General features: G+C 44.2%; 2 protein-coding genes across 2 annotated transcripts in view; one reads left to right on the top strand and one right to left on the bottom strand.

Annotated features, from left to right (window-relative positions):
• The window catches only part of T265_09745 (hypothetical protein), a gene marked incomplete at both ends in the record, with an annotated part of 49,193 nt that overhangs the window by 13,162 nt on the left and 10,233 nt on the right, over positions 1 to 25,798 (bottom strand). Inside the window, 4 exons of the mRNA XM_009175910.1 lie at positions 6,368 to 6,873; positions 8,054 to 8,335; positions 10,842 to 11,080; positions 14,701 to 15,150. Coding sequence (XP_009174174.1) covers positions 6,368 to 6,873; positions 8,054 to 8,335; positions 10,842 to 11,080; positions 14,701 to 15,150 — 1,477 coding nt within the window. The remainder of the gene's footprint in view (positions 1 to 6,367; positions 6,874 to 8,053; positions 8,336 to 10,841; positions 11,081 to 14,700; positions 15,151 to 25,798) is intronic.
• On the top strand, positions 23,648 to 23,959 carry T265_09746 (hypothetical protein; the record flags this gene model as incomplete). Its single annotated transcript, XM_009175911.1, has 1 exon — positions 23,648 to 23,959. One exon carries the CDS (start codon positions 23,648 to 23,650, stop codon positions 23,957 to 23,959), a length of 312 nt encoding a protein of 103 aa, XP_009174175.1.

Here is a 25,798-nt window from a genome sequence, read left to right as displayed (position 1 = left end):
GTGGCCGCAACCCTTTGAGGTTGATGTGCGGACCTTCCTAGAGGATTTTGAGGAGGTTGCGGAGGCTGCCGGACTGGAGACCGACCGGGGTAGGTTGGCGGCGCTGAAGACTGGTATATCTAGCTTTGGTCCACTTGCCACACATAGAACCAATTTTGTATTGGTACGTAGAAACTTTAGCACTTGAAGACGCTGAACAGATAACCGAAGGACTCAGCATGATCACCTGCTGAGCTTGTTCCGGTATCCTTCATATCAATCTACGATGGCTACTGGGTTGACATCGTTCCGTGGAACTTTGTAGAATCCGACGGAAACTCGGAGGCCTATTTCAGCAGGCTGGTATTATACAAATAACTTCAAGAGTGATCTGTATCAGCATTTAACCGTGTTTGTCGTAAGGCCTTCATAGTTATTGAGAAATATTTGGTATTGGCGTTAACAGCGAGCAAATGAGACATGTCAATCCACTCTTGTTACGTGATGTATCCGCGTCAATGCCGTTATTGGTCGCACAGTTAGCACATTCCAACGTTCGACCATATTTATTCCGTTCGCTGCATGGCAGGTCAAAGCACGGCGCCCCGATGACGAACCAGGTCTTGGCACAAAAGGCCATAGAGCGGTACAATGATGGTCAGATTAGATTTTCCAAGCCAGTGGTCCGGTGCTGCTCAAAGCGAGAAGCGTTCCATAACGACAGTTGGTGAGTGATAATAAGCACTGAAAAGATTGTCGTTTTCGCATTTACTACACATCCATCCACACAATACTCCTGATTTCGGGAGCTTATTTGACCGGGAAGTCCGCAGTTGATCACGTATTTCAATCGACGAAGTATCCTTTCCTTAAATTTGCGAAGCACCAATACTTACGAGTGAAACCTTATTACTGATGTCACAGTGAAAGAAACAGCAAAAATAAGTCAGAATCCAAAATTAAAAAAATATGAAATTTCGCAACTGAAGCTCCGTCGAAATCAATTTCTTCGGACAACCTGATTTCAGATGCATCCTGCTGATAAAAAGAACCAAATCTCATTAGGCCATTTATTGTTTTTTATTAGAATTTCTATAACGTTCGACAACTGTAGTCGGCCCACTTGGTGGTATCTCTGATAAACCAAACACGGGTCAACATTTCTGTCAAACACAAGGCGTATATGCATGAATATTTAGACTACTACTAGCGCCGGTGTTTAACACTGGTGTCTATGATGATAATAGAGACGAGTGTTGTGGTGAGGCGTCAAGTCTGTATTCTGGTGCGCCGCACTTTCGGCCAAACATAAAGCTTGACCTCGAGATGGTGTTTTGCTGTACAATCCCTCGTGAATCCGTCCGCTTTGCAAGTGGACCGACAACGGGTGTATCTGTGAAAACAACCGGTACCTAGCTTCAGATGTCTCAGATATGACGGCAGGAGAAAAATGATACTCAGATGTCATCATGGTGGAACAAAGCCAGACAACTTACAGACTGAATTTCCGACGATAACACAACACAAGTGTGTCTTGCGCACCAAACAAACTGACATTTCCATCTGCAAGCGACGGTTTCCACAAGTGATAGGCTGTAATCATAGCACACCTAACTCAAAGAACAGAAACCACCACAAGTGAGATAGAGTATTCCAAGCAAAAGGATCTTTGCGCGCCTCGGAACAGACATCAAGTGTAAGGTTAATTTTAAATCGTGAGCATTCGAATCTATACTCTATCGGGACTTTCGCACAGTATACGTAAGTAGACAGAGATAAGCCCGTTGTGAGGCTATGAAGGCGGTCACTGAGGGTAGCTACTGAGCCCTTGTGGACAACCTGATTTCCACATAGGTCTCCTGTAACAAAGCCTAGCAACAAACGCGGGTGGACGAATCCCACCTGATCAGCGTTCAGATGAGCATGAGGATATTAATAGGCTATATAAAATTAAGAAAATGCCTGCGTGACATGAGGGCAATATTACCGGGAACCTCACTGTCTTTTCGAGGACGAACGAAGGTCTCGTCAACTAGGGTGACTAGCTTACGTGGGCTGGATAAGCGAACATAGGATACCAAGCGATCAGGTATAAACTGGGATATAATAGCTAAATGTGCGAGTTAGGCCTGAAACCTCTAGGAAATACGTGGATGGTGCTTACTGAACTGCTCATACAGTCAAAGTGAGAAACACATTCACAAAGATGGATATCATACAACATGAAGCCAAAAAACAACGACCACAGACCGATTGAAATTTGAATGCTGAGCTACAAAACACTATCTTCTGGCGCAGCGTCACAAACATCCACGACGATCAACACAAGAGGCTATCCTGGCATTGCCGCTAAACAATATGAACCTGAAGAGATTTACACAACAAACATCTAAATACTAATAGGCATGATCGAAGACAAGATGAAATGATAGTCTTCTGTGACGGTACCTGCGATGTCAGCATTCTGTCATCAATCTGAAACCAATTACTTGGCGACCGCGCGTCCAGCAATCAAATCAGGTGAAATAAAATTGCACTAGTTTGCGTACCTAAACTGGACCAAACAGCCTACTATGGAACATGTTAATTGGGTCAATATCAACGTCAGACTGAAACGAATCCTGGAAAAATCGACCTATCGATGAGCCTCCCATTCCACAGATATTTTGGCACCTCATAGTTGATGGTTTGTGGAGCCCTGAGGAACAAGGATGTGACGGTTAAGCGTTAGAATCCGCTGACACAACTGAGGCTGACGATTGTGAAGATGATACCGATGATGGTCGTGGCGAAGATTATCATTAAGAAGATAGAGGACGTAGAGAAGGGCCAGTGAATAAAAAACACTGAGGCAGGTTAACGTAGACTGAGGAATCATTTATTCGAGTTTCACTACTTTCATGTTGCCCGGAGGCCAGCTGTCCCTAATAACCGAACATCACATCATTTGGACGGATGTGTCACGTGCAGGACACGGATCAAACAAAGTCATGCCTTGATTGGCCAGAATATCGGCCAATCCGGATCGAGCACCACCGAACATCCATCATTTGGACGGATGTGTCACGTGCAGGACACGGATCAAACAAAGTCATGCCTTGATTGGCCAGAATATCGGCCAATCCGGATCGAGCACCTTTGACTTGACGCTTCTCGCCCCCTCACGGAAATTCTAGCACGACCTTGTGGAATACTCTGTGATTACCCTATAAATATAGTTGTAATAATTTCGCTTTGTCTCCGTAAAGCGCTGGGTAGAGCTACCGTCCCTTTTGATATAATATAGAGGGCGGAGCAGGAAGCCAAGGGACCAACACAGAGTTGCACTACCGTTCAGCAACATGTCCTACGCTAGCGGATACAAACAAGTTTCATAATGACAAAGGACGATCTGAAATTCACTGAAGACGGTTCCCTAAACTGAACCGATTGGCGACTCAACTAGCACCAGATAACCGAAGGTGCCAGTACAGAAACCCGAAACACTGTCAGGTCTAAGCCCAGCCGATAGAGATTCAACAACCAGAACGACAGACACATCTCTTACTACGACATGGATAAGGAAGCGGTAACCATAGAAGGTTACATAAAGCTTTTGTAGGAAGTTTGTTGGGAATTACTGTGATCACTCGGCATTTCGACCAATGGCTGTTCAAACCGATGCACGTTGGTATATTTCACACGCTAAGGAACTCCGTATTAGTTAATGTGTGTTCAGAATTTCAGCGCCCAGATCTAGTTTAGCTCGTCCTATGGATGCCTCTTGGTAGCAATCCAGAAGGGCGCATCCACCTTTAATATGTAGACGAAAATTGGGGAACCCAGTTAGACTGCGAGATGTTTACAGTGTGCAATCCACAGATGTTGAGGAAATCACTCGTATTGAATCATTAGAAAGTCCTCTGTCGAGTAGGTTTATCCAACTGCGGCGGAGCAGTATTGGTTGACCGCGCCCGTCATAATTCCGGTTACTGAAACTTGTCGTTTTCCTGTTGTACCCTCAAAGTCGACGACTTCAGAACCTTAAGTAGCAAAGTAATCCAGTTAATTCAGACATAAACAGTGATTACGGTGATCAGTGCAAGTTACCACAATCGGATGGAATCACAGTGTGATTTTCTGCTGGCCAATACAAACAGATCAAGTAAATTGGCTCCGATAAGTACAAACTCCTTGCATCTAATACTTGAAAGAGATGAAGTAAAGCGATCATTTACAACAGCAGGTACTCGAAGAAACGGTCATACAAGGAGACACCTTTTCGTATTATCTACGAAAACACCTAGTAAAGTGCATCATTGTGTGCGGCGCTGAGCACCCACACATTTGCCTACTTTGTCTTTCTAGTTGAATGTGAGTCAGAACACTACCCGCTAGAACGACGACCCATGGGGCAATCGTACGTCACAGATCGATGAAAATTCTCAGTACACGGGCTGTGTAGCAGATGAACATCAGTTAACAGCGACAAATTAGTCTTTACAGGAAGCGATATTTCCTTTGGGAGCACGCGGGTATTAGCAGGTAAGCATAGTTAAACATCGGTACTGTTGAAATACAACTGCATATCAAACATACTACCAATTAACTGCTCGTGACTCCAAAGTATACTGCAAATTTTATGACTAACTCCCATTTAGGATAGCATTCAAATACTGGCAGATTATACTAAACAAGGCAGAATCGAAAATCCAAACCACAAAATACTTTCACAAGGAAAAAAACAGCTGCCATTTGTAAACAAAATTGCCATAGCCGTCCTGTTTCAGTCACGCACAGCAGCCATGTGAAGTATGGGTGTGTGTGTGTGTGCTGAATATTTTGTCATAAGGACGGACTGACAAAAAAGATGCGTCGATCAACCCGAAATTCAATGTTTATATGGGCCAGCCGACAAGAAAAAAGGCCGATTACGAGTGAAAAAGAACAACAAATTTCGCTGTCTGAGCAAACACTACTATGGTACACTAGTCAGTCAATTTTGAGCGTAACACCCACTGCATATTTCTGGATTTCCAAAAAAAAAGTTAAAAAAGCGACCAGATGATCTTAGCAGAACACGTATTCGTTGCATGCATTAGGCACCTGATCACAGCCATAAGAGCGGCAGACCAATACCAGAAACGTAGGGCATACAAATAAAATGGGAATCAAGACATTTCGCTCAATGAATGTAGACAAGGATGTGAAAAAGTCTGGGAATTGGCGTTTAGTTGTTGAAGTCCATGCGTACGAATAGGATGACCAACAGTTGCTCTCGTGGGTTTGGATAGGATGCTGTCTTCCACACACCCGGTGATGTAGAGTCTACGTCAAAAAATATCTTCTAGGTAATTCGCAGGGAAAGTTGTGGGGAAACGGAATCCCGACGCTGTTTATCTTAGGGACTATGTAGGTTGACGCACACCCGAAGATTACACATATTGTGTCTCTTTAGTGTAACACAGACAGATGGTAGTCCTGAAGTGAACTAGTCGGACACGTTACTGAACCTCCATAAATATGTCCGGCTGTTATCGATAGACCTAGTTCACACTCGTTAGGAACACTCCGTATTTTACACCTGGTCGTTTCTTCATACGCCGTAATGGATGCATAGCTTTGGTGCGTTGATTTACAGCTGATTTACAACCGATTGTTTGATCAATGCACATGTTTGATTGCTACGTAACTGACTGGAAAAAGCAGTCATGAGAATTCCGATAAAGGTGCACAGTGCGGGTATGTCGACCTCAAAAAGAATGTAGTAGAGCATCAATGAGGGGTTTTGGTTGAGTGAATGCAACGATGCGTCACTTCACAGTGAACAGCGTGAATGCGTCGCCCCTTTCAGTCCGGATTAGAACATCAAAAACTTAAATCTGTGTGAGGCCATGTGGAAAACTAAGGACAACCAGGGTCCACAACCACTGCGGATCAGTAGGGAGCTGAATATCGCATGAATTCCAAATTTTTAAAACTAGAAAACCCCAGTCAACTCAACGATCGCCTCCGGTGTACTGCATTTTCGAAAAAAAGTGATCTAAAGACTGTAAAGCTTAACAAACATCAGAATGACCGAGTAAAACGACAAGAATCACAACTCCAAGAGCAATCCGAACACACCGAGGATGACGGCATTGTACCAGATCGCGCAAGTGAAACGTATGCCTCTATTTTTAAAAATTTGTGACCTGTCCCAGAATACGGCAGCTACCCAAGCTGTTCTTAGGGCAAGTGACAAACGTACTTGATAAGTATATTGTAAGGTAACTGTTGAAGAACCAAAGACATACCGCGGCATCAATCAACCACTGAACAGTTCGGTACGGTCAGCTACACATAACAAGGCGAAAATAACCGTCAGCTGAGTCAAAAATGAAATCACGCATTGTGATGTGCACCTCACCTGATGTGTTAGCGCAGACTCCGTCCGTTTTGGCTGTTCGACAAACAACCGATTTTCGTAAGATTGCAGAGACGATTTCCCAATAACTCCCTCACTAGCTGTTGGCACCGAAGAAAGCGCAGCAATTTGACGTTCTCCGCTATTCGATCGAGGCTTGCTTACAGCTTGTTGCGACGTTGATTTGAGAGATGAACTGAAGGGGACCGCACGGCCAACACTAGACGTTGTGGTTGGGTTAATGGATTTGATTAAATTACTGGAAGAGGCAACCGTCGGCTGAATACAGGCTTTCGATTCTCGGTTTGAGAGTGGTGTGCATTGTTGAGTTTTGTCAAAAGCAGGTGTCAAACGAGAGATGCCGAATCCGAGTTGTCGAGTCATTTTCAAATCCCAAGCCTCTTCATAGGTAGGATGCGCATCGGAAGTGCGCGAACGAACAGTTAAATTGTTCGCTGACAGTTCGGTTTGTGGATAAGAGTTTTCGCCAACTGTGTAGTCTGTTGCCACTGCAACGAAAAACAGGCAAGGGATTTAGTAGAAGAAGAAACAACGTAGAAGGGCGAAAAATTCGTGAAAAGAATACAGTTGGCAACTTCATTTAATTTGCTCCGCAAAAACTGCTCAACCAATAAAGCGAAGGAATTTAGGATTACAGCGCCTTCCAGAGCCTTAATTTTTTTTCAATTCAAACACGGCCTGATAACTAATCTGATGTACCGCGTTGTCCCAGCAACGGCTGGACTGGAACAGGCGATGAAGTGGCCGCCTGATATAGCAGTCTTTCCACCCAACACCTGAAGCGAGGCGTCTTACTGCCGACAGTGTGTACTAAACAGAACGCAAACCAATGGGTTACCCCATACTTACTCGTTACATCTGTCGAATCGAGGATACAAAACTAGAAGATTAGAGCCGTTTGTGAAAACCTGTTAATCTAATTCCTATTTGTTGAGTTATATCGGGGAGGATAGGGTAGTATTCAGTCATTGAACAAGTACCAGGGCTGCTAAAATTAAAACCCAAGGTAGACTCAAGAACCCCAGTACTTCCACACATGCAGCTGGAGCTTCGTAGCCGGTGATGACAATTGTTAACCCTCAATCCTAAGTGATAGTGCATTGGGAGTGGCACTCATTTCGCCTTGCTTCAGGTCCGAAGCCGATCTATCACGAATCATGCAGGAGTGAATTTCAGATTACTCACGGATACCTGGTGGCATCATCATCAGAAACAGCGACAGACTACTAGTCTACTAATGTGCGTGAGCTACAAAAAAAACAAAATCGTTGGAAAATGGTGGGAACGTTTCGCTTATCACACAAAACAGCGCCCAAATGACAAGCCAGTGTGGAAGCATCCACTAATGAAGATAAATCGACATCCACTCCAATAGGTAGAAGATTTTAGAGGAAGAACTACCTCATTATCTTCAGTTTAACCCGCATTTTTTTATTAACTGCGTTTAATTAGAACCACGGTCTATCGAATGAGAGCTCCTCGATGCTTACAAAGTATGAGTGCATCAACTTAAATCAAAATGCCATTAAGTTAAGGCAACTTATACATCAATACTGCTTCAGGACGGTGGTACAGCTACTTATAGTTCTGAAAACTAAGGATGAGGATGAACGTCGGATAGAAGTTGGATTACTTTCATACGAAGTCCAACATAAATGTTACCCTCACTTTGCGGTGCTTCCGATCCCGATGTGGAGACAATCTGAGAAGAGGAAGATCCTATAGTACCCAAAGTAGATTGAAATACGCAAGGCTGTTCAGTGTTTCCGGAAATCGGTTCAATCAAAGACGGAATGCTTTCGGACGGAGAGGGTGATGAATGCAACTTCGAAATATCCACACTTGAGTCAGATTTCGGTTCACCGGTTGGGACACGAGGCACGCGAGCAAATGGACTGGTTGGGTGATGTACAATCACAGAGTTGCCCCGTGGTCCGTCGACAAATCCAGCTACGTAAATGGAGAGAAAACAAACAAAATGTAGGATTTCATACGAGTTCCAAAAGACACAGGCATGTGGTCCGGTTTCTCAAAATCATACCAAGTTTTAATTAAGAGAAATAAGACTACGCACATAAGGCCAGTGGAGGGTGCCATTGGTTAAATACATCGAGCTGTTGTACATCACGCAGAGTAGTAGCTAGAATGGGAATCCATTGGATGAAGTCTCAGTCCTATAGTCCTGCTCACCGTATACAACGGTAGCACCCCACTAATTTCAGACGGTGATAGAATCGCACCATCCCTAAACATTACGGGAAGCAAATGAAACATCACACTGACTAGACAATCGCTTTAAGACCAAAAAAATGCTGTGAGAACACAAACTACCCCTGTTGTAGCCCAAAACTTCCGTTAGATGTTAGGGGAGTTTGCACATCCATCAAAATTCCTGAGTCGAGAAGACTCTGGAGAAATGGAGTAAACTGTGCTCCAAGAAAGCTGATTTGATCCTGATCCGCATGATTTGTTTCGTGTTGACCTTCCGGTTGAATTCCACAATAAATGCGTCATCCTTGCCATGTGTACTAATTGCAGACGGTTGTCGTACAAATGTTCGTCTTGAACTCTCTTCAGAAAGCGTCAGCTGGTTAATCTTGGAATTCAAGCCCCGTTCAAGAAACAGCAAAACTCAAACCTGACAAACACAGGACAATCGCTCAGACTAAGGAGTGGAACCTGAAAAATCGAATGACCGCTGCCCTTTTAAACTTGTTTGACAGTGTGATGTTATTAGGTTTAAATTCCAGCTAAATGGCTCACTGGGAATTGCGCTCTACACCGAATAACCTAGCATATGTTTTGCATTCGATCACTTCATCACTCGACGGAACTAGCCCACAAAGTAGGTTCACTATTGTCAGACTACACAAATGTTTTTGGTGGTCACCCAATAACCGCGACTGTTCGCCGTCACCAACCCAAACAGGTGCCCTATAAGCCGGTATATTGCCCCGTTCTTCATCGCCTACTACATTCGTTATCCTCCTATCCCCATGAGATTTACTGTTCTCCTGTCATGTTCCGGGACGTGGGCGAGATAGTTTACTGCCTCACGTCGTTGCAACACATCTCTAATTGCGGTGCAATTTACATGGGTGTCTTGACTTCATGGTTAGCAAACACTTAGACGCTCATCATAGCCATTCTTAAGAAACAAAATCAGACGGTTAAGCAAAATCAATACACGGGTGTCACTTCCCAGTCTCATTTTTCCAAAGTTCGAAGCCGTTTTGTCGAACGAAAAGGCTCCCTCAGTGAAGTTTCAGAATCGGCTGAACGATTGGCTTGTCCAACAGACTGGCAATACAATCTGGATACGATTAGTCAAGTTGTACATCCCTTAGTAAGGGACACCCCATCAATAGGTAATCGCTGGCACAGAACTGTCTTTAATCAAATGTAGCAACTTTACCGCTAAAAGCAGCAGTTCTCTACAACTTTCCATGTTAAAGTTGCCGAAAATCACGTACTGTGGACTTAGATACGGTAAAGACTTGGTGGAACGGTGACAAACCATAGGCATTCACGTGGACTTGTATTCCTACCCTGCCCAGAAAACCCTTAGTTGAGAAAATGTGAAATTCGAAATGACTTGTATAGCCTTGATGGGATACGCTACCCATGAGGTTACTGGACAACCGTAGACGATCCCAGAGTTTCCGTCTACTTGAACTAACATTCTATGTAACTCGTGAAATACATTCAATTGTGCTTCAATTTAGTTTAGACGGGAGACTCAACTGAATCGCAGCTGAATTACTCGGTTGTGATATTTTTTAACTGGATGTACTGCAATGTTCCGCTATATATACTAATCTTCCGCTTATAACGGTATCCCAAATACTGCAGTATATTTCCTAGATGGAACACACTACTCATTAGGCTATTGAGAACTCTTCAACAGCTCACGACACCAACATGATCTTCAAATGTATATATTTCCCCACTAATTGTATAACACTTGTAAAATGGAGGTCTACTTTAGTGGGTATTAACCCATGATGGTTTTTCGCGACAGAGTATTGCAGTCGACGAATTAAAACATACGAGTTGATTACAACAAAGGGAAGAGTATAACAGACAGCAGCTCGAGGTTGAACAAGCGATCGCCAGAGGCGGATATGAATGAGGGATTCGGCCGAATTCAGTTTCCCGAATTCGTGTGCAACTGGGAGTATTCGGCGAATTCCGTCCAATTTGGGTTCAAGCAAAACATAAGGCCGACGGAAACTCACGGACTGCGCATACCTAATGAGCCCCACGAAGGACGAAGCCGGTCGAAGAGTGTCGAAGGGTTTGCAACACTTGATGAGTAGTGTGTTGCTTCTAAACAAACTACTCTGAAGCCCCCAAAACTATAGGAAGGTCGTGTCAAACTGAATGAAAGGTCTATACAGCTATGAAAGGAGTGAATAAAATTGCGAGCACAACTGGTAAACAGAACGAAGCTTACGGTTCTTTTGTGAAAGCTGGTGTTGTTGATACTGTTGGGAAACGGGAGGCGAAGTGTTGCCAGCCAGATGGATGGTTCCATCGGATCGGCTGCCGGTAGACTTTGGTCGAGCTACTGCCTCTGCAGATTTTGTGGCTAAGTGGGTCCCAGAAAGTGAGTGTCCCAGAGGAATATCTGAAGACTGGATGTGTAAGGAGCGGGTATCCGATTCAACCACATTCGATAGACTTGAACGCGGGCTGAAGATAGACATAAAAGAGGCGAAGAAATATTTTGAACACAAGGCTGGTTCAGAACATGACCGAACAGAAACTGCTAACCTCGTGGACAAGAATAGAGGTTACAGTTGCGGCCAAATAGTATCTAACTGAATTCTAATAGACACTTGTTCTGGCAGTTTCAACCATAAAAAGCTTACGGTGGCAGATACAAAAATTGAAAACTAGCGAACACAATGAATGAAAAAGTTCAACAAAAAATAAGAAGGAAAATAACTTGGCTTCCACGAGAGACTCTTATATATGATACTCTTCAACCGAATATGCTACGCAAAGGCCGCCTCATGTTTCAGTTGGTACGATATTCGAGATACCCCGGTATATTTTCGTAAAGGTAACCACTCACAAGGTTGCGCAGCACATTCAGTTGAAGAAAATCGTACACGAGAGATTCAGCTGAGTCTCTTATGAAAACCAAATTGCTATGCAAATGAATGTACTTGTTGAAACTGCTGCACCACTGATATAGACGAACTAGGTGAATATGGTCGAAATAGCCACGTACAGAGGACCTTTTTGACCGGGTGAAACCTGCTATGAGGCAGAGTCATTACGTTTCTCAAAAACATGATTCACACTGCTAAAGTTTTATGTAGTATGAGTCCATTGATTCCCACTCTACGCATCACCACTCTTGAACAGTGCGAAAATGGACTAAGTCGCCAGTCCAAGGCCATGTAACCCTTTGGCAACAATCAAACTCCTTTTTTTGATATGCGTATGATGACGTCAGTACCGAAATGGGAAATACCGGAAGAGGGAAGTGCGCAGACCAAAACAAGTTGGGACGATGAATCCACATCAGTAGGGTAGAACCCAGCCTGGAATAAGGAGAAAAAGTCCCAAGATTCAAAACTCAAAACCACTTAGCTGACAACCATCGTTATCCCTTGAAAACAATGAGCAGATAGAACATATTTGGAACCGGAAAAAGAGCAACGACAAATAGGTTCGAGAGCGGTAGACAGGGAAAAACAAACCAACAAACGCCGAAAATACCGAGTTCACATTTCCAATGTCTGCCCTGATATTACCTATTCGAATTCCGTTTTCAAACACTTGGTCGTGACGATAATGCAGAAGCTAGCCGACAGTATCGTGTGCGCGACAAAGTGGCTATGAATAGGAATCCCTACACCAGCATTCAAGCTTCCTGCGGAGACGTGCCACAGATATCAACCACGGTCTATGGAGGACAGCGTTATTTTCTACCTAAATATCTCGCTTGCAAAGATTTTGTAACACTGCAACAAAAAACCGGGGCCCAAACAAACGAGCGACATACTGCGAGACCTTCGCTAGTTCCTGTTTGGAATTCATGAGTTCCTCTTTGTGTGCAATAAAAATCTCAGTACATAACCTATACGTAAAGGTAACCACTCACAAGGTTGCGCAGCACATTCAGTTGAAGAAAATCGTACACGAGAGATTCAGCTGAGTCTCTTATGAAAACCAAATTGCTATGCAAATGAATGTACTTGTTGAAACTGCTGCACCACTGATATAGACGAACTAGGTGAATATGGTCGAAATAGCCACGTACAGAGGACCTTTTTGACCGGGTGAAACCTGCTATGAGGCAGAGTCATTACGTTTCTCAAAAACATGATTCACACTGCTAAAGTTTTATGTAGTATGAGTCCATTGATTCCCACTCTACGCATCACCACTCTTGAACAGTGCGAAAATGGACTAAGTCGCCAGTCCAAGGCCATGTAACCCTTTGGCAACAATCAAACTCCTTTTTTTGATATGCGTATGATGACGTCAGTACCGAAATGGGAAATACCGGAAGAGGGAAGTGCGCAGACCAAAACAAGTTGGGACGATGAATCCACATCAGTAGGGTAGAACCCAGCCTGGAATAAGGAGAAAAAGTCCCAAGATTCAAAACTCAAAACCACTTAGCTGACAACCATCGTTATCCCTTGAAAACAATGAGCAGATAGAACATATTTGGAACCGGAAAAAGAGCAACGACAAATAGGTTCGAGAGCGGTAGACAGGGAAAAACAAACCAACAAACGCCGAAAATACCGAGTTCACATTTCCAATGTCTGCCCTGATATTACCTATTCGAATTCCGTTTTCAAACACTTGGTCGTGACGATAATGCAGAAGCTAGCCGACAGTATCGTGTGCGCGACAAAGTGGCTATGAATAGGAATCCCTACACCAGCATTCAAGCTTCCTGCGGAGACGTGCCACAGATATCAACCACGGTCTATGGAGGACAGCGTTATTTTCTACCTAAATATCTCGCTTGCAAAGATTTTGTAACACTGCAACAAAAAACCGGGGCCCAAACAAACGAGCGACATACTGCGAGACCTTCGCTAGTTCCTGTTTGGAATTCATGAGTTCCTCTTTGTGTGCAATAAAAATCTCAGTACATAACCTATACCAACGGCACGCACACTGTGATTCCCGAACGCAATCTCATTCTTTAGGCACGCGTTTAGTAGGGTTCACGCAAACCGCAGAGTCAATGCAGATGGGTTCGTCTTACTCCGATATAACACACAGAGGTGTTTCTTTGTGTATTGTTCAAAGTGATCATAGCTTACTTTTGACTGCGCTATTCAGGGATATCATGCTTTCTGGCTCTCAATTCCTATCACCGCCGTCCCTTTCTTTCCTCATTGCTCTGTGACAGCTAATCACCGCTCTGTATGACTGCTCTGCTTCGACTAACACATAGTACATTGTTTATTGATACCAGCATAGAATGCATAAACACTAAGAAAATCAACCATTAAATTCGAGTCCAGGAAACAAAAGGGTAGCTTATGTGATGAAGAAGGCAACTTGGATATTTTTTGGAATGCACGGCTCTGGATATGAACCTGAATTTGACAGGAGAGTTTAACCGGCATTCGGGTAGTTTAGAGGTCCCCTGTACGAACGTCTGCGTTGCAGAAGTCACACCACTCAAAATTCCCACCAGTTTTCTGAAACATCCTGGGGGTTATTAGTTTCACAGTATATCTTCCAGGGGAAAATCGCCCCTCAAAAATGAGGAGTGATCGCTCGAGGGACAAAAAAAAACCCAACATTCGGTTGAAGGGTGTTTGCTGTGGACTCTTCAGTGGAATAGTGTGTCTCATGCGGATTCATGTAAAATGTTCAATGATGAACCAAATATATGGTGTAATGGGATACTAGAACGAGCAGAACATTCTAGAGAAAAGAACAACCAGGCAATCTCTGTATACTTAAAATCACGACGCTTTTGCGTGTGATTTACTGATCGTTTCTCCGCGAAAAAATAGGCAAATGAGTTATGAAAACCCTCCTAACCGGTTGTTATTCGGTGGGATTGTTAGCCGAACAATGTCAGCATTTCCATTCCATGTGACAGAGAAACTCAGTGTGTGTTGTTGACCACTACGATTGAGTTTTTAAGGATGACATACGAGCGTTGCACCGGGCTGGAATATGATATGCCCTGAAGAGAGTGTAAGGGAGCAATCCTATCCAGTAAATAACCGAGATAAATTTGTCAGGGTGGGCAACATAACTATCGAAAATGGCACTAAATGATTGGACTGAGAACAGTCAGTTCTGCAAATCGGACTCACGTGCGCAACGGAATATGGATATTTGAGTAGATAACAACTCCATACGGATCATCATGAGAACATTCGTGAGCGCCCAAATTACTCCCCATGTAGGGAGGAGATTGAAGACCGGCTAGAATCAAACTAGAGCCCGATCCAAACCACGTGCGGTCACGTAAATCATTACTGAGTGAAATAGAAAGTGGGTCAGATAAACTTGTGGTACGATTTCTGGACTGTAAATGAGCAACTGGTCCAGGCGCTGGAGATTGCCTACAATCCCCGGCTGAAGCCGGCCGCTTAGTAACGAACTCCATCGTCGTGGGAGAAATGGGCGGAGAAACAGCTTCAGTTTCTGGCCAGTAAATTCCAGTGCTCTCAATATCCTTGTCAACAATTTCGCTTGCATTTGAATCATACGGGCTCAATGTCACGGTGCGATTGATTGGAAACTTAAAGGTCTCATATTCCCTGTGTGGCGAATAATCCGTAGCTTGTTCAGATGGCGCACATTCGTTGCTTAGTTCTTCTTCTTCCTCTGGGATACACGGTGGAGGACTTGGACCACGATTATATAGCCATTGGGATATAGAACTATGGCTACCGAACCTTCGATGCATCTGGGTAAAGGGTAAACCGTGTTTCTGGATATTAAAGATCCGCTGGGTTCCTTTGGTTGAATTTCCAGTCGCTGGCAAGAAATTCACCCGGATGGTTGACAGTGGATTTGAGCGGGCACATGGATTAAAAGCTTTGTACCGCCTGATCGGTTGTACAAATCGTACCGGTTCCGAAGGTAAGGAGGAGGCCGGTAGATGATGTGTCATAGGTCCATATTGTCGTCGTGCGGCCGACGTCATGGGTACGAAGCAGTCAGTGATGGCGATGATTATCCTATCCAAGTATGTGGGTGAATTCGATGCGCTTAGCAGCACGCAGATGCACCCTATCGCACGAGAGGTAATGTGACTTGAACAGCGCTGGTTCGCTTATAACTGCCAGAACACTAGCTACAGCAACACGCGCGCACGCATGCACACAAACCCACGTGACTTTGTGACTCAATCCACTGTGAGCCCCAGGCTCATGTGAATAGTCAAGCTGGCTTTGACCCGCGATCACACTGAGCAAAAAACAATCAAGCATGCGGAATGAAACACTTACGGGCAGTCTGAGACACAGCGATAAAGATGCACATACGCATACGCGCAGTCACCAAGTGCATATGCGCAGGTACACAAAATTGATTTAAAAACATATTAGATATACTTTTTTCTCACAAGTATGTGGGCCAGGTGAATCAATGGTATTCGACCAACCTGGCTCCTTATTTATTTACCGGCTAAGAATCCAAATTAGGAGAAAAGGGGAAAGGAATGAATGTAGCCGGTACACCACGTGCAGACACGTGTATAAAAAGCACTAAGTTTCTTGAGCACGAGGGTGGGTGAAAACTATTCACGTCACATTAATCAAATTTGTTATGAAGTGGGACGATAAATCGATGGCTTACAGTGAACTTTTCATTAACCATTTTTCGCCTAGATTTTTTTCGATCGTACTTGAAAATAGCTTTCAAATTCCCGATACCAATAGGAAAGACAGACACGTTATTTAGTCGTATCGACCAGTTCAAGCACTTCAGGAAAACATCGTCACAGTGAAGTGACTTTGGAGTCCCTGAAAGCACTATCTACTGCACAGAGGCAGGGAGAGAAAGCGGAATATCTATTACGGCAAACACTCCACTTTGGCAAATGACCATTGTTGAAAGGAGGAAACTTGACACTTCAGGATGATAGAGTGTCAATCAGTTTCTGATGGCCATGGCAGCTTTCTTCTGGAAAAAGGGTGACCCGTGACAAAGTAGAACGTGGTGTTAATATCGAGTGCTATACGAGTAAGAAGATCATACCAACGGGACCCTATCATTATTATTCATTCTGAGCGTCAAAGTTCATGGAACGTCCTGGTGGTCAGATGGTCGATAAGCTAGCGTCGGCTTCACATATTCGAGTAGTAGCTGTTTTGTTCTCATTTAGTATCTGATTAAGAAACCCTTCTTTAGACGCCCCTCCACGGAGTACACGCAGTCAAAGTTCTCTGTGGTGTTGAAGTCTATAGCAGAGACGAACTGATACAACTGGTGTGACGTTTGGGTGCGTAGCTGACAATCACGCATGAGGATTAAAGTCGAATCGAATCGTTCAGCTGTAACACTCTTTCGGTGCCATGCTACCAGAAGGAAGCACGAGGGCTGGGATACTGCCAGGATGCCCAAGCCTAGACAGGGGAAGTCGAGAGGCAGAGGTTCGAACGACAGACCTTCCGGTGAGTAAATTCGCGCTCTAACCACTGACTGTCTAGCCCCGAAAGATTAAAGTGCTGACAAGTGTAAAGGAGATCGGTCAATTTTCGGGACAGCAGGTTGAATAGCGTCAAAACCGGATAACTGCAAAGTACAGTGACGTGCTATACATTTTTCATCATTGTTCTATAAGTGATGAGTGAAAAAGCCATTTTGCACTGATGACGCCACCTCCATGCGTGACACGACGCTCGCAAACAACCCAACCGACAATATTTGTTTCTATTTTTGCAGTTGTACTGCAGACCTTAAGAGCTTCTTTAGGTGTGTTGAGAGGCAGTCCGATGTCTATCACACACACACACACACACACACACGCACGAAATGCATTGAAAAACTCTGTGTTTGACGATCACTGCATCCGAAGCAGTGACCAGGTCTGCTCGTAACATCGGATTAGCAATGCTGAGGTGGGTAAGATGGTTTTGAGAAGGAATTCTCTCACGACAGACGAATTACTTAAGCTTCATTGGTTACGTCGTTTAGGAAAGGTACTAGAAGGAGGTGAACCTTAGAACACATTTTGCCCAGCTCTGTGACCAGCGAATACGACCATGAGGCAGAGTGTAATATGAAAACCCTAATCACTAAACTAGGTGGGGCTAACAACTGCCACCTCCATGGACGCGGACCGTGGACCTCAACTCATCAACGGTTGATGACACCGACAGACAATGTTCAATCATGTAGTCAGTGGCACTTCGCCATAAAAGCTATCGTTTTCAATGCGTGGTCACCAGTTTTCCAGTTTCTTCGGACTACCAGAATGGCTATACAATAAGGGATTAGGCTATCGCCAAATGGTCCTTGCTGTCCCCTTGTCGGTAACCGAACTTGCAACAGCTCCAACTGCCTATCATGGGACGTTACTGTAATTATGAACGATGTCCATGGTTCACATGCATTCTCAGAGGCGTTTCCATTACATCAAACTCTTATTAGCCTCGTGAATACGTTTCACGGAGTTGCGCTCTATATAGGACTTGACTTCACTGGAAGCAAACCTAATTTACAAGAAGGATCGACAGAGCTGACAATTTTCGCCTACTTACGCCGGAACGCAAACTACCTGTGACGACAACGTGCAGCTTCATGCTCCTCAGGAACATCTGTTATACGACAAGATTCTGAAAACGGGGTGACTGTAAACGTGAAAATCGACAATTACTCTGAAAGGTACTTTCTTCCAATCGTGTTCAGAGGTATCGATTCATCCGCTGCAAGCCAAAAACGGATCAATGTGTTGGCAGGTGTGAACGAAGGGAATCTCCAACGACGCTAAGGCGGACAGTCAGCGCTGGACCGAACCTATGCGGATGGGCATTCGTACACAAGGAGCTAGACAGTCAAACAAGCTATCACTACTGCATCGGAAACCGTAACCTGAGACATCAAGCAACGCGGTAAAAACCAGGCGAGATAGGGCCGAATTAGGGCAAGCAAGTAGTTCCTAGTCGATAAGACATGCTTAAATGGGTGTACAACGGTGCTAACTGAATCAGTTAGTAAGAACCCTCTAAGAGCTTTTAACATCTTATGTTACCACAGAGATAGGGGTTTTGGGTAGAATTCCACCCTCAGCGGATGCCACCGCTGTCCTTTCGGAAAACCATTCCACTGATGAAGCCAGATCGTACGCCGTGTAGCAACTAGTGTGAGCCAAATCGTTTATATAACTGCATTACCGTTACCTTAAGCAGTCAAGCTCTGATTAGATCCCTACATCCTCCTTAGGATTCAGCAAACGCTACCCTCCACGGGAACGGGGACTGCTGTGTCCCACGAAGCTGCGGCGGACCAGCTACCTAAGGGAAATTCAAATAAATAGAGATACAAACAAAAAACACATAAACCTTGCCTTAAACTGATAAAGGCTGAGCACCGGAAAACAAATAGCGACCGAAGTGTTGTGAGAAGTTCGGACCGTAGCAATCTCCAAGGTTTCGTACAGCTTTCTGGCGGGCTGATTTGTAACAGTTACCTCGTTACGAGCAGAGTTTTAACTGAAGATAGCGTTCTAGTTATAAAGCTCTTGAATGACCCGAAAATTCAGTTGATCAAATGTTGCACAGTCACCACTGAAGTTATGGAGTAAAGTGGATTAAACCACTTACGTATCCAGTGTGCGACCCTGTAGCTACTGTTGACTTGATTAATTCGGTACGGATTAGATGAACGGCAAACAAACAACTGATGTTTGACCCACTTTACACAATAATCGAGACAAACTACGCAAATTACTGCCACGGACAGTGAAAAACACGAGAAAAGTTTACCATAGCTTACCGTAGGCGGTTTTCCGTACAAGAATAGGGTCGCAAGCCCAGCGGAAAATTTTTTCCTTTAACTAAAGGTATCCGCACCATCATACCAAGTGACCAACTAAGAAAGCCACAATGCACAACTAATGGGTTGCTTCTATCGTAAGATAACAATCGTCCGCAGAGCAGTTGTTCTGGTGCCACTTATGTGTCAAGCACTGACGACAGTAGGAACCAGACATTGACAAAAATTAAGGAACGTAACCAGAGGCCCCGTATCTCAGAGTACATCTGTGCACAGTGCAAACTTATGCTTCTGTATGTTCTGTCAGCAGACCGATTTTCGTTTGTAACAGGTTTTCTTATTGAACGAAACGGTAGAAATGAACGGATGTCATCGTCAGAAGTCTCGTGTAAGAACATCATTGGAAACCACATTTCACAACATAGCGGAGTTTTCTTCATTGATATCCTCTTTTCCTCACAAAGCATTATTAGAGCTCACGGAATAAAGACTAGTAGCTTGGAGTGGTGGACCACCTATGGCTGAACGGTGGCAGCGTCCCGGACGACAGCGTGAGTTGTCACACAACTAAGTCAGCTTTGTGTAAGTCGTCTGTACCCCAAAGAAATTTCTCAGGCTAACGGGGGCTGACAGGCAGATCGGACTCGGATGCCTGACAACCACATACAAATTTTCAATCCCCTACCAACTGGGACGACATGTCCTTTCCGCCATGTCGGCGACTCCCAAACGTTAAGGCAAAGATGCAGAGCGGCATGTCGGCGTAGGAAACAACAAAAAACAAAACGAAGCGATGAAGTACCACCCAAAACGCTCGTTCTACATGGATTGTAATTGAATCTGGTCAACCGAGATGGTGCGGTGACACAAGGCTCTAGCAGACCATAACTGCGTTAGCGTTGAACACAAATATGACTCTAAACGGCTGGTGGCAGACGAACAAATGGTGGCTAGAAACAGCCGCACCGTTTGGTAGTACAATCTCTATCTGCGCTAGGCTGACAGAAGACGACAATACAAAACTACGCTGACAAGCAGCCAGACGCGAGATGTGAGGGGGGAGTGAGAAGGAAAAACAGAATGAATGAACAGCTGTTTGTTGATTCATAGGGCGGAAGTGAACACACGGAACATTAAGTTGAAAAGTGGTCACTGAAGAGGGCGGAATGCACAGAATTTGGAGAAAGACACGTTAGTTTGTCCTGAGAAGGTCGAAAGGTTGCATTTTCGGGTAATACAAATGGTTCGACCTAACAGAAAATCTGCTGTGCATGCTTTACGAAATGTCCGCTTGGATCTCATAAAAGCAACAACAACCGAGTCTCCACCACAGGTAAACCAGAAAGAATAAAGCATGAAATACATCGATGAGTGAAAAAACACTTCTCAGTATTTCATCACTTTGTCTGCGAAGACATAGACTCAAATACACGAAAATTTACCTCAGCAATTTGGCTACTAATTAACGGTAGTCAGCAGTCATACATTAATCAACGTGGAGAATGACACAGTAAAGAGTACAGTGAAGGAGTTAAAAACGCGAGATGAATTCAAATTGCATAAAACCAAGCACGACAAGGATTGTGGCTAACAAACGACGGTTTATTGGCGCAGTGACTTGGATTTCCTAACACCGAAAAGATCGATCAATCGTCAATGATACACATATATGTGGACCAAATTGAACCTTATTGGAAGCCCGATTAAATCTAACTGAAAAATTGCGAAGAACAGCTTCCATCAACTTGGAGCCGATTCCTAAGCAAGATATTTTTCGTGAACAGGAGGAAAACCAACATCGGATTCGAACCTTAGTGTGAAATACGTTCGTAAAAAATATTGAAATCTATTACTGAACCAGATAGTGTACAAAGCAGGATGAGAAAGTAGCTGGGTTTGAAAAAGCTGCGAGGGACTAGATGCCTGTGAAAACATAGAATGCTTGATTTATCTGTCAAAATGCCGACTGAAATCTATACCACCGAAGCATACACTATCTAAACGATGTCCATTGCATTATTACCCAGAACATTGTCTACATGAATCACCAACCATTTGAATGAAGCTGCTGACGAAAGCGTTCGTGTGCTTGAAAACAAAGCGGGTTCTGTGAGATCGGATTTGTTCCGTTATCGCTAGATGGAAAACGTTCAAGTGTGAGCAGTCAATGCCGGAGGCCGCATTAAGTCCTCTGTGTTGGACATGTAAGACCATGTTCCGGGAGTCGTATCGGGGAAGAGATGCAGGAAGGGATGCGTGGATGCTATTCCGAGACATGGAAACGTTAGCCTTCCGTTTACTGCGATTCCAACATCAGGGATACCTAAGGTTTCAGTGAATTCCTTATAATTATCTACAAACTTTGCAACAGCTTTCATATTTCAACATTTTCGGGACAACCATCGACTTGATATCTCCCATATTCTACCCATTCTTCAAGCCCATCTCACGCAGCACCTATTATTTTCGGTGTACAATAATCTCACAAGATAGAAACCTAGGGGAAAACAACTATCAGACTTCAACAAGGCAGGGAATCATCGTTCGCTAAATCGTGTAAAACAGGACGCTGTTGTGTACCTTGCGGCACAGTGGCTTAGAGGGATCGCTGTTGAGGAGATTGGCATACGACTTTCTAGCTCGTTACACGAGCGGACTACACTGGCTTTAGTATTCACATTGCGATATGTTTAGTACGACGAACAAGACAATAAACAAGCAAGTGATACGCCGGTATACGGTACTCGTATACTCGTCATGGGTCTGGTCTATCCTGGACAAGCCATACGCATGACCATCCCACGTCCATACTATCGTTTTCCACGTACGAGTGCATGATTTGATTTGAAGTAATGACGAGGGCATAGCACCATATGTCAGAAATCAGCCACAGGGGGGGATTTTTCCTTCCTGGATGAAGTCATGGAGAGATTGATTGTTGTCGGTTGAAGAAACATCAATTAAATGATGGTAGGAAACTTACATACCTTCACACATTGAGGCCATCCAAGTAACCCACAAGACATAAAATTAAGGGAGAAAACAACGCACCCGAAACATATGTGAAGCTGTGTCTTGCCTTTTTTGTCCCTTCACTATACGTTATTTTTTTGTTATCATCATCCCTCACGTGAGATCACTTCACTGAAATTCCGTGAAATACGACTTGAATTTGACTTCCTTTGATATGCCATCCCCAACTTTCAACTAAGACTACTCTAGTTGTTTACTAGGAGCAATTTCCCCTTCAAAAAGCTCATGATGCGAAATGCGTGCCTTTGGATCTTCTATATGAAGACATCAGGTAGACAGCTTAGTAACCACAATATACAAACATTCGTTTCCAAAGTAACTGATGTTTCCAAATACGAATTTCAGCGACACAAACCTTGGACCTATAGTAATCCATAAAAAAGGACCTCCAAAGACGGTTACTCTGTTAAAGAGAGCACATTAGCATTTATCGTCATTCAAGATTGAGTGAATGGATCGAAGCCTTATTTGGTAGTCTACAGGAATGTGGAAACCCGACAATGGGCATACCAATAAAAAATCTGACCTAAAATAGGGGACGGGAAAAAATTCGAATATAAGCAGCCTAATACCTCCATCCCATTCACAAGAAAATTTCTGAGTGCTCGCATAGTCCGGTGGTTTAAAAACTTTTCAGGTCACCGTTCGTTAGTGCACAGTGTATGGCAGCATCAGCCCATGAATATGCACATAGCATGTGAATAGCAAGATGAGGATTGTCAGGAAACATCTGCATATATATATATATATATATATATATATANAGCACAGGAACACATCAGTAATACATACGACGCTTTTTATTTCTATTTTGGGTTGATGCTGACATACATTTTAACCATTCAAAAATCAGAATTTTGAAATTTACATACATCCAGATACCAGAATACGTCATCTGGGATAAAGGAAGACAGCTTTCCTGTCCAACAAACTTACCAACGTACGATACGGAAGAATGTTTTCTCGAGTACCAGAGTGCCCTGACAGATGAGTGCTTGACTGCAAGTGAGCAGACGTGTTTGGATGGTCCACTACGACAATAAGGGGACCAAAATGAACGTCGTCGGACTCAGGTGTTGTCAACTCATTACGAATCGGATCAATTAATCTTGATAGCTCCCACCGTACTGGTACGCCGTGCAACTATGAAAACCTGATCAAAGCCTACCCCGGGTAAACAAACTAGCGTGAACCACGGAGAACACGAATGTAATCAGTGAAACGCTTAGCGATGCCGCCCGACTCATAAGTTACGAATGAGAGATACCCCAAGGGGAGAAAATGAAGCGTGATGTTTCGACGGTGAGGCCGAGATGGAAACGGCAGTCGCTTCTAGAAACTCAAGGAAACTGTTTTAACTCACCAGTCAAGCGGAAGGAAAGGTCGAAAACAGTTCAACGAAACAATGAAGAAATCAGTGAACCCATAACCAGTCTGGACGTTGAGCATGACAGTTCGGTCAAAATTCTACTGGCCGCATATACCCCCGCCAAAACCCAACCAAACGCACGTCTGCTGTGGACCGTCAACCTAAATCCGCTCACCGTATCTGAAGTCTACTCTCTCTCTGCTGCTGCTTTGTTGGAGAAATAACTGCTGATTGAGATACTGTTGTCGCTTTGGTGGTATCAGACTCATCAACTTTTTGACATCCATTATACTCCACCGGTAACTAGCTATAATCCCGACAGTACACAATCCTGGCGGTGAGTGCCCCCGTACAACAAGCTACCTCAACCATAGACTCTTCACGGGAGTGTAAAGTGACGGCACTAGACTGGTTAGCAAACGCATCCACTTCTTTCCACGGAGCAACACTGAAGATCGTTAGGAAATATGTATAGCTAGAAAGCTGACTCAGTACCAGTGGTCCTAAGAGCTGGATGCTGTGTTTGAACCCCGGTCATCCATGGTATCCGCAGGATATCAAATTGTCGCTGAAAGGACGAGTATACAACGCTTCCGTCTCTCTCGTGTTCGTTTATAAATGAGAAACGTGGGTCCTTCGAGTATCAGATAATAAAAATCTCATCATCATCGTCCGCTGCAAAAACCGCGTACTTACCGTACGGCGGTGCTAGCTGCCACAGTTTTGTTCACCGATGATTTCCGGAGGTGGGATAGATAGCTGCGCATTAGAACTGTTAGCCGACATAATTAATGCGTAAATACAGGGTCTTCAGTAGATTTTTAGATGGGGGGATAGAGAAGTGAGCTATGCACTGAAGACAATAAGCTTGGATGAACCACCACCATTGAGGGAACGACTGACAATGTCGTTTACCATTGATGTGACCCGTCTCAGGGTCCCCACCAAGGGAGGCGGCAATGACCAGCCCAGCTGAGTTTTCTGGTGATGGCTTTCGCGCTTCGCTGTTAATTTGTTATTCGATCACCCCTGGCTCGTTCCCACCATCCACGTGATTGTGAGAAAAGCACCCTTTGAGGAAGTCGGTCGGTCGGCCGGAATACGTAGCAGCCAGCGTAGTCTATGGAGTATGATCAGTTCATCTATCGTGGGCGAGTTATTTCTAACGAAAACCATCCGTTGTACTTTAGCACTGCTGATCCAATGTTCCCACCAGACCCGGGGAATGCTCCAAAGACATCGATGGACAAAAACCGAAAGACTTTTGACGTCCTCGGCGCGCAGCGATCAGGTTTCTGACCCGTATAATGGTATGGAGCACACCGCAGTATTGTACACTTGACCCTTGAGGGATAAGTTGATGCCACGACAACGCCACAGGTGATATAGGACGGAAATATCATCTTTCGCGAGAACACCGAAAATGATAATAGTTTGACTTCTCGTGCCTACTAAACATGTACGGTAAGAGCAACATGTGGACAACTAGGAAGTTCGTCAAGCAGTATCCGGTGAGAGAAAACACTCGTGTCCCACAAGCGTAATATTGATGAGATGGGCGGGGAACGCCTTAAAGAAGGTAAGTCTCGAGGAGCCTCGTTTAGTCAACAAATAATACGGCGAAAATGCTTCAAAGAATTGACCGCCGGATTAATCTTTGTTGGATCGTCATGATAGTCCGCATGAGAAACTAAGCAAGGTGATCATGAATAGCTGAATATATTTTCTGAAAAGATCCAGAATCATAACCAGCAGCGCACACATAACTGGTAACAAGGAACCAGTGCACTTCAAATTTCATTATCATCCCTTTCTTCGTTCCCACGTATAGCGGCTGTGTTGTTGTATGGGTGCGAGACATGGCCTCTTCGGGTAGATGATGTGAGGCGTCACAAGGTTTTCGACCACCGATGCCTCAGAAGCGTGGCTGGTTTCGGATGGCGTCAGCGTATCAGTAACGAGGCGATTAGAAAACGGGCATTTGGTTGTGCTGCAGACACCTCAATCCGAGAAAACATCCAGCATCATTGACTACGATGGCTCGGTCATGTGCTACGCATGCC

This window comes from Opisthorchis viverrini, assembly GCF_000715545.1.
Source record: "Opisthorchis viverrini unplaced genomic scaffold opera_v5_307, whole genome shotgun sequence".
NCBI lineage: Eukaryota > Metazoa > Platyhelminthes > Trematoda > Opisthorchiida > Opisthorchiidae > Opisthorchis > Opisthorchis viverrini.
Note: the sequence above shows the minus strand (reverse complement) of the source record. Positions and strands in the feature narration are given on the sequence as shown.